This window comes from Artibeus jamaicensis, unplaced genomic scaffold (genome assembly GCF_021234435.1).
Source record: "Artibeus jamaicensis isolate MK-2021 breed Jamaican fruit bat unplaced genomic scaffold, CSHL_Jam_final scaffold_1964, whole genome shotgun sequence".
NCBI lineage: Eukaryota > Metazoa > Chordata > Mammalia > Chiroptera > Phyllostomidae > Artibeus > Artibeus jamaicensis.
The window spans coordinates 26,781,626-26,794,380 of NW_026522030.1; the positions used below are offsets into that span (position 1 = coordinate 26,781,626).

General features: G+C 43.9%; 1 protein-coding gene across 7 annotated transcripts in view; it reads left to right on the forward strand.

The window, feature by feature from the left end:
* The window catches only part of FRMD3 (FERM domain containing 3), a 267,673-nt gene that overhangs the window by 218,962 nt on the left and 35,956 nt on the right, over positions 1–12,755 (forward strand). For all 7 annotated transcript variants that reach the window (XM_037153808.2, XM_037153807.2, XM_037153810.2 and 4 more), the window contains one exon: positions 2,874–2,998. In XM_037153808.2, the coding sequence (XP_037009703.2) occupies positions 2,874–2,998 (125 nt within the window). The remainder of the gene's footprint in view (positions 1–2,873; positions 2,999–12,755) is intronic.

The following is a 12,755-nucleotide window of genomic DNA, read 5'->3' on the forward strand; positions in this document are numbered from 1 at the left end:
TGAGTGCCTTTAGTCAAGTCATAACCTCACTGAGTGTCAAGTTCCTCATCTGTGAATATGGCATTTTTCTTGCCTATCTTACAGTGTATACAAATCCATTTGTAAACTAAAAAAGGCCCATTTGAATCCTGGTGTTATATTTATTAGAACAACTGTACTGGTGGGCTCTTGAAGCCAAAAGAGAGTTAGGTGAAAAAATAAAAAAAGGTAACCTTGAGTCTAAAGGAGTCGGTAGGAAAAGGTGGGAGTCTTGCATTTTCATCAAATTTTGCTTAGTCCTTCCCTCTAGCTGTGCTAGTGCCTGGTATTGAGGTCTGCAGCCCTGGATTCTTGGTGCTTCAGGGAAACGCCTAGTTGTATCTACCTTCGGTTTTATCTGAGTCTTGTACTTACCAGGGAAGTAATGTTCATCCCTGAACCACAGAATTGGATAGTCTTAGGGGTGCAATCGACCATAGGGGCCATCTGCCTCACTCTGGGCAGCACCTATAAGCCTGGACCCTAGCTGTGAATTTCTGCTATAGCAAAGCCCCTGTGAGTGTAGGGGCTGGGTCAGCATTCTCCTGACCATGTAATGCCAAGCAGGTGTGCACCTGAGAGGTCACTCCTAGGGAGCTCAGCCTGTCCCAGCACTAGGCAATGCTCAGACACTGAAATGTTGGGTAGCAAGCAGCAAGATGCTTCTTATCTCCAAATGAAGAGTGTTGTGTGTGTGTGTGTGCGCGCGCACACGCGCGTGCATGTGGTGGTGGGGTTATGAGAAGCAAAAATCCCTCCATAAAGGATCACTGCGTCCCTCCTTGTTATAACTTATGCAGTGAGTTCTGGGGAGCAGGACTGCTGCCAGCAAAGCTGGCCTGGATGGTGAGCAATAAAACACAGCGACTCAGAGCTAGTTTGTGCGAGAATGGACTAAGTCAGCTTTTCAGAGGTCAGAAAGCTATTACATGGTTCACTCAAACATGACAACATGCCATGTCTCTGCAGAGCTAGAATCACAGTCATGAATGGCCACAGGTCCAGAGGAAATCCCATGGAAGCTTCAAAAATGGGACCCGTTCACAAAGAAATAAGGAACCGCTTGTGGGAAATTTTAATCTCCCCTCCTTACTCCTTCCTTCTTACCTTCTCCCTGCAAGCAATTTGTGGCTGTGAGCACTCCCATGCTTACTGGTGCTCGCTAGAGGCATTGCCTGCCTCGTGGGGTCAGTCCTGAGTGTCTCCTCCCTCATGTCAGGATCGGGCGCCTCCCTCAGTGTCTCCATGGGACTTTTAGCCATCGGCCTCCTCCATGAGATGCATGTTTTTCCAGTTGTGGCTGTTGCACATTAACAAGTCATGAAGTAAAAACAGAGGTCAAGACCACTTCAAGCAAAATACAACCGACTAGAAAAAAGACCCCAGTGAATCACACATAGCAATAGCTACTATTGCTGCATGAAACATTTGTTTTAGTTGTATGTCTTCCTGCATGTGTGCATGTATTTGTGTATACAGAGAGGTGGTATAAAATGTATTTCTGATCGTAGGTCTCAGTCCAAAAAGTTTGAAAAATGTTAAGTTACATAGGCGAGCACCACAGTTCCCCAGAACAGGGCAGACTGCCCAATACATACATACCACAAAATAAGTAATTATAGAATGAAATAATAAAGAAAGGGACTCTGTGGTTAAGCAAGACCTCGTAAACTTCCTTTTCAGCCAGTGCCAGCTGTGGAGGGTTTCAATTCAAAATGCTAATAGGCATCCTAATCTTCCCCGACGCCCCATCCCCCCTTCCCAACAGAAATGCCTCCTGGGGTAGAAGGCAGTCCTGTCTACAGGCCTGGAGAAACCCTGGCCAGTCTGAAATGGCAATTAAATCAAGCCAGGATTACAATTAGTTTCAAACCTGAACAGCCCTTCAGGGTGCCACTTGAGGAGCTGTAAGGTGAAAGAGAATGGCTAGGTCAGTCTCTACCCTGAAGGAGTTTATCCAGGTGGGGCTCAGTGGGATTATACCACCATAATTACAGAGAGACAGAGGTGAGTTGTAAAAGAAGGGAGAGTGGAGTGAGCAGAGAACAGAGTGCGTTGTGAGGCCAATGTAGGAGGGTGTGAAGGGGAAGGAGACATTGATACCATCTTTGAAGGATGGGTTGGTTTTGGTTTTGACAGACACCACGGGGAGAGGAAGGGTGCTCAAACATCCAGTAGAGGCGCCCATCTCCCTCTCTGTCAGGCCAGACAGCTGGTCCCTGCAGCTGGCAGAGTATATGGGCTTCCCAGCTGTCAGCCAATAGTCTCGACGAGACACCTACATGGTTTCCTGGCCATCTGCTGTCTGACACAGCCACTGACACGTGTGTGTCCTCCTTTCAAATGGAAAAAGCAGAGCAGGGATCTGTGGCTGGTTGGGGACTGGGGTGTGAGTTCGAATGGGGATGTTAAATATTGATATTAAATGTTGGACATCCAGTGACACTATAGTAGCTCATAGCTATGAAACATCTGTGCCATCTGACTGTAGGGGTTGTGTGTATGTGATTAGTAAATTAGTCTGAGCCGTGCCTTTTATTCACTTTTCTGTGTTTAGTTCAATGATGCCTGCCTCCCAGTTCTTTTTCAAATGCTTATGGTGTCACCTATCCTCCTCAAGTCTCATGACATACAAGAAAATACATTTTTCTTTTACTACATTGCATAAGAACACATGGACATTTTGTCAGGGCCTAGTTAAAAAGGGCTATGTGTCTTCGGTGTAATGTCACCTTTCACTGCCCTAATCCACTGTGAGAGTCTAGAGGCAGTTTCCAGCTTGCACAGCCGACTGAAATGCAGGGGCCAGTGTTTGCAATGGAAACCAACTCTATCTGGCTTGTGTCTGTTTTCAGAGCCAACATTACCCAGAGCCGTAGTTCCTACTCCTTGAACAAGCAACTCATCATTAACATGGAGCCCCTGCAGCCCTTGCTGCCTTCCCCCAGCGAGCAGGAAGAGGACCTTCCACTGGGTGAGGGTAAGTACATTTCCAGAGGCCACCATTGCAAGCTCACCCTGGAGGAATGGGCAAGGCACCAATTCTGGGTATGCTGGGTAATGGTTGGGGCGGGGGTTGGAGTGAGTCATAAACTGTGTTTTTAGTAAATAAGCTGTTTGCAGCTAGAAGACTGCATTGTATTGAGAGTTCTATCACTTTCTCCTGGAAGGTATTGGTACAAAGCATCTGTGAAATTACACGTTAAAGCAGCAATAATAGACCTATGCTACCCAATATAGTGGCCACTGGCTGCGTGTGGCTATTGAAAGCTAAGTTTAAATGAATCGAAATGAAAAATTTGGTTTCTCAGCCACATGAGCTAGATTTCCACTGCTCAGTAGTCAGTCACATGTGGCTAATGGCTGCCAGCTTGGATAGCTCAGACTGAGAACATTCCATCATTGCAGAAAGCTCTACTGGAAGGTCAAGTTTTTGACTATTATCACAATTAAGTTAGTGGTTACAAAGAATAATCCTCCAGTGTCTCCACACTTGTCACCCCCCTTCTGTTCCAGTGTTTCCTCAGCCTCTTATTCCCTTTTCCATGAGTTCTTGTCTACAAGCTAAATGTGTAGAGCTTCAACCCAAAAGTTCTTATATTTTTAAAGACTATAATATATGTAATTCTAGGCTTTTTTTTGATGATGCTATTGCAGTTGACCCGATTTCCCCCCCTTCGCCCCTCCCAGCCTGCCCCCCACTTCCATAGTCAATCTGTGTACATGGGTCCTTCTTATATGTTCTTTGACTAATCCCTTCCCCTTCTTTTAACCACTCCCCACCCCTTACATCTGTCAGTCTATTCCACGATTCAATGTCTCTGGTTCTATTTTGCTCCCTAGTTTATTTCGTTCACTAGATTCCACTTAGAACTGAGATCATATGGTATTTCTCTTTCACTGACAGGTTTATTTCACTTAGCATGATTTTTTGTACTTTTAAGAACTTACTTCCAGAAAGAATCTCACCATACTTGCTGCAGTTACTGGTGAGGCAAATGTCACACTCCTATTAATTTCAAAGTAAATTAAAAAAAACAATTCACCCAAAATAAAGTTATTGGAACTCTGAATACAAACATAACATGCCTTTCCTTAACTCTACGTGATTTTGGTTTCATCATTTAAAATATCGATACTGGGCAGTTAGTTTTGAGAAAGCAGGCCACCCTGTTCCCAAAAGATCACCTTCACCTGCAGCTTTAAGTCAAGAATTATTTCCATAGGGGAAAACTTTTCAGTTCATAATAGGAATATGGCTTGTGATGAAAATACCCTTGGGGGAGAGATAGCTAATTCACACTGAAGTGTAAAGAATTTGTCCATCTTTTCCTGTGGGGGAAAAAAGCTTTTATGGTTAGAACTGGGCAACTGGATGCCCATAATACCATGGGTGGAAGGAAAGCATGCTCAATACAAAGGACAGGGTCTCGGGAGACACCTATGTTCCCAACTGAACCAAAAGATGATGAGGAGGACTCTCTGTCTCATCAGAGAGCAAATGAATTTTGCACTTAAACTAATTTTTTGCACTTAATTTTAGAGTCACTGGGTTCATGTTGCTTATCTACATTTTTCAGTACCTTTTCTGTTTTTGTATGTTTTTCAAGAGAAGTGAAAGCAGCTTTCATTCCCCCCCAATGCCTAGAATATTGGTTTGAGTGGGAATCACATTTTCTGGAGGTCCTGATTGTCCCAAGGTTGAATGGAGAAGGAAGAGGGAGAAAGAATAACCCAAGCATGAGACTGTGACTGCAACTATGGAAACCTACATGGGAAAAAAGTTGGAAGACCAGACAGGCTAAACAATTACCACAGAGATATGGAAGCCAGGAACCCCTGTACTTGAAGGGCAACTGGGCACACTTTCTCCTGGACCCTTCACCCCATTCAGTTAGAAACTTCTGCTTTGTTCCATTTCTTATAATGTGGTTCCACGGCTAACATGTCTTTAACACAACAATGTTGTGAACAAGAGATACATACATTATATCAATTGCATTAAAAATACAAACATTTTATGACATATGGTAGGTTCCACATGGAATCCACTATGGTAGCCTTTAATATTTTTTTAGTAATTTTAAAAAAGAATCTTAAATTCTTTCACCAGCTGTAAAGTAAAACTGATAGGTATTTTTCTCAAAAAGTCCAAAATAACTTTATAAATGTCTAATAAAACTCTTTTTTCTAAAAGATCCATTCTTTCATGGGACATCTTTGTAGGTTTTGAAACTCAGGCAAATCACCACCTCCAGAATACAGAATCTAAAGTAGAAACAACAGTTTAGTTAAATGTCCAGTAGATAGACCGAAACTCCCAATCTAGAGAAGAGAGCAAAGTCATTTTAGGTACTGTGACTTTCAAAGTTATGATTCCCAAGTGAACCTGGCCCTGTGCTTTTCATAGCATTATATCTGAGTTACTGTTTGACAGTCAGATTCTGCTCCATGTATCTTATCTTTGAGTGACAGGCAATGGACTTTAGATATTCCATAGAGATAAATACTTATTTTGTAGATCTCTACTTTTCAGATACAGGAAGAGAAGAGGCTGAGAATGATACAGCTGTAAGCAACGATGTTCTCACCTTTGTGGATTTTCTCTGTTTCTGGGTACATACAGTGTAATGAATTTTGCTTCATCCTTGGATTTTGATATTTTAGAAGTTTTTATTTCTGAGCAAGAGCTAAATTGAAAGAGGGTAGAAATTCATCCATTCCTTAGTACAGCTATGACAAGGACAATATAGACAACTGGTAGACCACACTTAGCATGCACAAGTTGTTGTGGCCTGTAAAGATGAAGACACTGTCTTCCTTGGAGGTTCACAAACTCATGGGGGCAGTGGGAGTGGGATCACAGGGGCTCTGCCTTTGCTGATTGAGTTGTGTGCTCACTTTTCTCCATGCCTCATGAGATACCAGAGCCTCAAGCTGCCTGGAGAGCATCTTGTTCCCTTTTAGTGTCATTAGAATGTCTGACATAAAATTGGTGGGCCAGGGAATGAACAGATGAGACTGACAAGCAGAGGCAGTTGTGGGGGGTCTGGGCTGCCTACACTGGTTTCTCCTGTGGCTTTGGGGAAGAGGGTTGAGGGGAACAGAAGTGAGGTAGAAAATTAGGAAAGGGTCAGATCGTGATGGTCCCACGTGACTTGCTGGAGACACTTTAACCTGGGGCAGTTGGGAGGCACTGGAAGATTTCAAGCACAAGAGTGACCTGATTGGAATTGGGTTTTGTATCATTTATGGTTGCAGAGGGCAGATGAGAGGCAGGTACGACTGGAGCAATTTTTTTTAGCCTCAGAAGTATTGAGCTTTTGAGCTGTGTAATGCTTTGTTGGGTCTGGCTTGTGCATTGTATGATGTTTATCAGTACCCCAGACTTCTATCTGGTAGATACCAGTAGTACCCCACCAGTCTTGACAACCAAAAATGTCTCCAGGTATTGTCAGATGTCCCCTGAGTAACAAAATTGCTCCCTGGTTCAGAATCACTGGGTTGGAGACATGGAGACCACACAGAAACCATTGCACTAGGCCAGCGAATAGATAAACAAGCTGAATGGAGGCAGTGAGTGGGGCTAGGGAGGAGGTGGGGGATTTATGCTAATAAACCGCAGGCTTGTCAAGATGGAGTCACCGGTTCCATGGCAGTATATGGCCTGTGGACTCCTGTCCAGGTTTTGCCCTTGTCTCCTTGACTTTGACAGTGAAGAGACTTCAACCTCTTTAAAGATGAGACACTTTGAGACACAGGAAGGCTTAAGTCAGCGTCACTCGGGGATTTAGCAGCAAAACTGGTTTTGTTCAGATATAAGTATCTTCTGTTTAGTTAGGTGCTGCGCATCACCTCACTGAGCGTCAGACGTGCAGTGGGGGGGACGCAGACAGCACTTCTCTCCTTCCGTGTCTCTGGTCCCCATCTTACATAGTGGCTCGGATTCTTGTTTGGGGGAGTTGCAAATCACACATTTTGGTTACTGGATCCACAGTCCATTAAGGTTAGCAGAGTGAGTCCTATTAAAAGAGTTCTCTGATGAGGAATTAAAAAAAATGTAAATCAGGCTGGGAGAAGGCAGAATGTCTTACTATAATCTTTGGAGGCCTCACTGCTGTGAAGTCATGGGAAGGTCCTGATGCCAGTGTCACATGTGCCGTGGTGGTGGCATCTCTGCTCCTACCATAACTCTCCAGGGTTACCACCACCCGTTTGTCTCACAAGATTTTTCTCTTCTTCCCAGAACTTCAAGGTTCTCAAAGACAGCTGGGCAGAGCATGATTGCCTGGAGTAGCCCAGTGGCATTCTGGGAGAACGTGTGACCCCATTCACCCATATGACAGCTGGAGGATTAGAGCTGAAGTTGGCTGTGTCTCAGTAGAGAAAAAACAAAATCAGTTCCTAGGCACCACTAAGCAACGGGAAAGTTTTCAGCGTTACCCCCAAGTTGCTCAGTTACAGCATCTGAGTAGATTAGTGCAGTGGACAACTTTGGATGAGAATGGCAAATTGCTTGCAAGCTGCCACTTAGAGCTTTTGAAAGATTCAGGAGAAAGAATTAAGGGTAGTAATTGTTTGGGTAAACGTTTTAAGGAATCATTTATCTGAATAAATTCACATGTAAAATGGAGTAGGGTCTTCACAGTGTAGCTACCAAAATGTTTGTGTGTTTTATTGGCGGAGTATATTTTTCACTATGGAAAAATGCTGGATTATGGTAGAGAGGAGGGTGAAATTAATCATGTGAGATTCAGTAGTTGGAATTATTGACACCCATTGAAGACCATCTTGTTTGCCAGAGCAATGGCATATGCTGGCAGAATTAAACAGGCGGGACACTGTGCATTCTTCCTTTCGGCAGGCAAAACCAAGAGTTGAAAATGTTTGACGCCTTCCTGTGGGCATAATGGAGACACAAGAATGTCTATAAAGGAGCGTCTTGGGGGTGGCAATGTGGTTGGGTAGAGAGTGGCTTGAAGCTGTATTTACGTAAGAGAAACTATCTATATCAAAGAATAGATAGAAATTAAGGACATTGGTACAGCTAAGTCTCCCAAACTACTCTTTAGCACTGTCTCTGTGAATGTTTGTGTGTGTTTGTCATAGACGTGGCTCTCTGTGTGTGGGAGGGGCAGTGGGGGTGTTTAAAGGACTGTTTATACTTTGGCCCTAACAGCTTAAGGTGGCATCACTGAAATTCTAGAAAGTCTATATGTGAACCTGTGAAGGCATTTTGAGCATATAAAAAGAGTACTGTCCTCACCCACCAAGCATGCCATACTGTCGATCTTACCCATCCTCCACCCAACACATAACAGGTGACTTGTGGGGACAACTGCATTTTCCCATGTGAGAGTCTTTCCACATCATACCAGGCAGTGCCTTTCACATCTGACACAGTTGTTGTGGTCCCATCACTGGTGGACTCACTAACAGCCTGAGGCTGCTGTCTTGACACTGACTGTGAATTCCTTTGCCCACTGTGCTCCCTTCTGGTCTCCTACAGGCTTATCTGATATGCAAATTTTCCTTCCTTTTTTCTCCCTTTGTGAAGTTCCATGGCCCTGAGTCAGATTTCCCCTCTTTTTAAAAATGACTTCAGTGTCCTTCTTCCCGGCCATTTTCCCTATGTGCGAAGTCGTTTCTTCCCTTTATCTCAGGGTATGTCAGCATGTGCATTGGGAGCGATGCACTGGTCTTTTAGAAATTTTTTTGCTGTTATGTTCCATCAGACAGTAGGAGCTATTAATAAAGCCTGTGGAGCCACATTCCTCTTGTGGTTACTGCTACCTGCTGATGGGCAGACCAATTAACTCCCGATCTAATTGCATTTGTCCCTGAATGAATTTATCACCCTCTAGATATTTTAGAAAATACAAAATAAACATAAATAAGCAGGGAAGAAAACCCTCCAGATTGTCCCACCTATGAGAGGCAACCAGTGTTAATGTCAGCAATTTCTTTTGCTGAACATTTTAATGCCACTGTGCTCATGCTCATTTTGGGTGTGCAACTTTTGAAATTCCTGCTTTGTTTGCTTAACATTGAAAACATATCATAAAGTGAACCATAGTTCAGCAGTGAATTGGGAACATATTTAATGCAAATGCAGTTGAAGGGGTTAATATCCTGAACGAGAAGGGACTCCTACAAAGCTCTGTTTTAAGCATCATTTTTAGTGCCGTGTGTCCTTGGCTTTCACACTTCTTCTTTTTTTATAATATATTTTATTGATTATGCCATTACAGTTGTCCCATCTCCCCCCTCTTCATTCCCTTCCACCCTGCACACCCCTCCCACCCACATTCCCCCCTTTAGTTCATATCCATGTATCATAAGTTCTTTAGCTTCCACATTTCCCACACTACTCTTGTCCTCCCCCTATTTTTTCCCCACTGTCTATGCTACTTATTCTCTGTACCTTCCCCCTTCTCTTTTTCCCACTCCCCTGTTGCTAACCCTCCATGTGATCTCCATTTCTATGGTTCTGCTCCTGATCTAGCTGTCCTCTTAGTTTGCTTTTTAGTTGTGGTTGTTAATAACTGTGAGTTTGCTATCCTTTCACTGTTCATCTTTTTTATCTTCTTTTTCTTAGATAAGTCCCTTTAACATTTTATGCAATAAGGGCTTGGCGATGATGAACTCCTTTAACTTGACCTTATTGAGAAGTGCTTTATCTGCCCTTCCATTCTAAATGAAAGCTTTGCTGGATAGAGCAATCTTGGTTGTAGGTCCTTGCCTTTCATGACTTGGAATACTTCTTCCCAGCCCCTTCTTGCCTGTAAGGTCTCTTTTAAGAAATCAGCTGACAGTCTGATGGGAACTCCTTAGTAGGTAACTGTCCCCTTATCTGTTGTTGCTTCTAGGAGTCTCTTCTTCATTTTAATCTTGGCAAATGTAATGATGATGTGCCTTGGTGTGTTCCTCCTTGGGTCCACCTTCTTTGGGATTCGCTGAGCTTCCTGGATTTCCTGGAAGTCTATTTCCTTTGCCAGATTGGGGAAGTTTTCCTTTGTTATTTTTTTCAAATAAGCTTTCAATTTCTTGCTTTTCCTCTTCTCCTTCTGGTACTCCTATGACTCAGATGTTGGAATGGTTAAAGTTGTCTCAGAGGTTCCTAAGCCTCTCCTCATTTTTTTGAATTCTTGTTTCTTCATTATTTTCTGTTTGGTCATTTTTTTCTTCCTTCTGGTCCACTCCACTGATTTGAGTCCCAGTTTCCTTCCCATCACTATTGGCTCCCTATGCATTTTCCTTTGTTTCTCTTAGTGTAGTTTTCATTTTTTCATCTAATTTGTGACCAAAATCAACCAGTTCTGTGAGCATCCTGATCACCAGTGTTTTGAACTGTGCATCTGATAGGTTGGCTATCTCTTGGTTGCTTAAAAGTATTGGCTCTGGGGCTTTGATTTGTTCTTCTGTTTGAGCCATAATTTTTTGGTCTGGTTGTGCCTGTTACATATGAGGGGCATAGCCTTAGGTGTTCACCAGGGTGGGTCAACCCAATCACTGGGTTGAATGTTGTGTGTTGGGGTGAGGTCAGAGAGGGAATAATGGCACTTGCTCTACTCTCTCTCAGATTTCAGTCCCCTCTGCCACTTCCCACAAGCAAATTGGGCCCTTCTGGTGCTGGTTCCTGGGTGAGTGAGCTTGTGTACATTCTAGGACCCTGTGGGCTCTCCAACGAACTCTCCTATGAAGCTGGGAGTCTCTCCTGTCACCTCAGCTCCCAAAAGTGCTTTTAGTTAGTGCTTTTAAGCTTTATTTCCTGTCTCTGGAGCCCTGGGTTGCACGGTCTGTCTCACTGCCCATTTTTGCCTGGTTTATCTGCGCATGAATGTGTGATCACAATCAGCTAGCCGCCTTGCGAGCTGCACTGGGTCTGCTGGTTTCCTCCCCACACCAGGGGTCTGCTAGCCCCACCCCACCTGCGCACCCAGGTCCACCAACCACCGCTTTTTTCTGCCTCAACCCTCTCTGCTGGCCACTGTCTCTGCCCCTCTTACCGGCCTGGATGAATAGTTGTCAGACTTTCATACAGTTCAATTTTCTGTCTGTTCTGATTGTGTTTTTGTTTCTAAATCTTTGTTGTCCTTCATTTTGGTTGTGCAAGGAGGCATAGTGTTTCCATCTATGCCTACATCTTGACCGGAACTCCTGGCTCTCGAACTCCTCTGTTAAATGGCACTCACAGTCTCCCATGGCCCACAGATCTCCAGCAGTAGAACCTGCTCCTGCAGGAGCTGGGAGCCTCCGTGGAGCAGTGGACAGCTTTTGCTTTTACTTATTTCATGTTAGTAGAGTCAAAATTCAGAATTCATGATTGCATCTATTGTAACGTTCTCTATGGTGGAGATTGCAAAAGCCACAGGGAGTGGGGGTGTGAGATAAAGGCTTCAGGGAGCTCCACAAATTCACCTTTTCTAATGTTTATAAGCTCTTCAAAGATTATCACTTTCTTTTGTGCTTTACTTTGGAGTTTGCCTTTGGAATTGGGTTTCTGGTATTTACCGACAACTTAAGTACTCAGAAGAAGTTTTATCATTTGAATGGAGATCTTTGAAATTTTAAGTATTAAGATGGCTGTAAGGAAGCCCTTGTTCTGATGCAAGTTAAGTGCACTTTGCCTTGCAGGGATTTTTATTTTACATCATAAGACACCAACAGTGTGTCATTTCAGTTTTGTAGTTGGCTAATTGCCGTAAACTGTTCATTTGGTGAAATGAGTATTCCTCAATGTAAACACAGCAGGGCTTCAGGTCGCTGCTCTGTTCTGTACAAACCCTGGACAAGTGGGGACAGGGGAACTCTGGTCTCAGCTCTTCCTCCAGGCAGCTGGGTGACCTGACACAGGACACTGCACTTTATGGAGCCTTATATTCTTCATCTATAAAATGAGAAAATTGGACTTGAGCACCACGCAAAGGCTTTCTCCATAAACTGTTTGATCCTTTTGCTCAGTGTCAGGGTCAGATTCCAGGACTACGGCTTCAGGTCTTCTTCTCTGAGAATGGGAACTTGGGGACAGGAACACCACCGTTCACAGCTTTTGTGGAGGGTTGGAGAGAATGTTGCTGATGTTCTAGCTCAGGAATCAGTGTACTTGGGCCTGTGGCTGACCCCCACCTCTCTCTCTCTTTTTTTTTTTTTTTTTTGCCCAAGAGCTAATGATTACATTCTAAGTGATTATATATTAAGCACCTACATAATATCCTTGACTTTATCTCTTGGCCTGCAGAGCCTCAGTTTCACTATATGGGCCTTTATAAAGACAGTTTGCTGATCTCTGATCTAGCAGACCACTGAGGGGTCTACAATGACAAAACTCAGAGGGGGCCCAAATCACCCAAAGCCACCAAGCGGGGTGAGTACTGGGGCTGCAATCAGACCCTGGTTCTTAAACTCCTGGCCCAGCTATCTGAGATGACTTCAAACACATTTAAAGTGGCTCACCTCCTTTTCACTAAAACAGAACCAGTACCTAAGGAACTGCATTTGTTTTTCATCGAATGAATTCTCAAAAAATGACATATAAATGTGGAGAGTCTCTGTGACTCGGTGAGAAGAGCCTCTGTGCATTCTGGGTGGTGTTTGGGTTTTGGGTCATCTGTCACAGAGGCGAGGACCCAATGACTCCTGGGCAACTTGCAACTCACTGGAAGGTGTCACCGCACCTCAGAATCGGTGGTGAGAAGGCGGTGGACAGAGTGTGCCCTCCCCAAACAGAGTTCCTA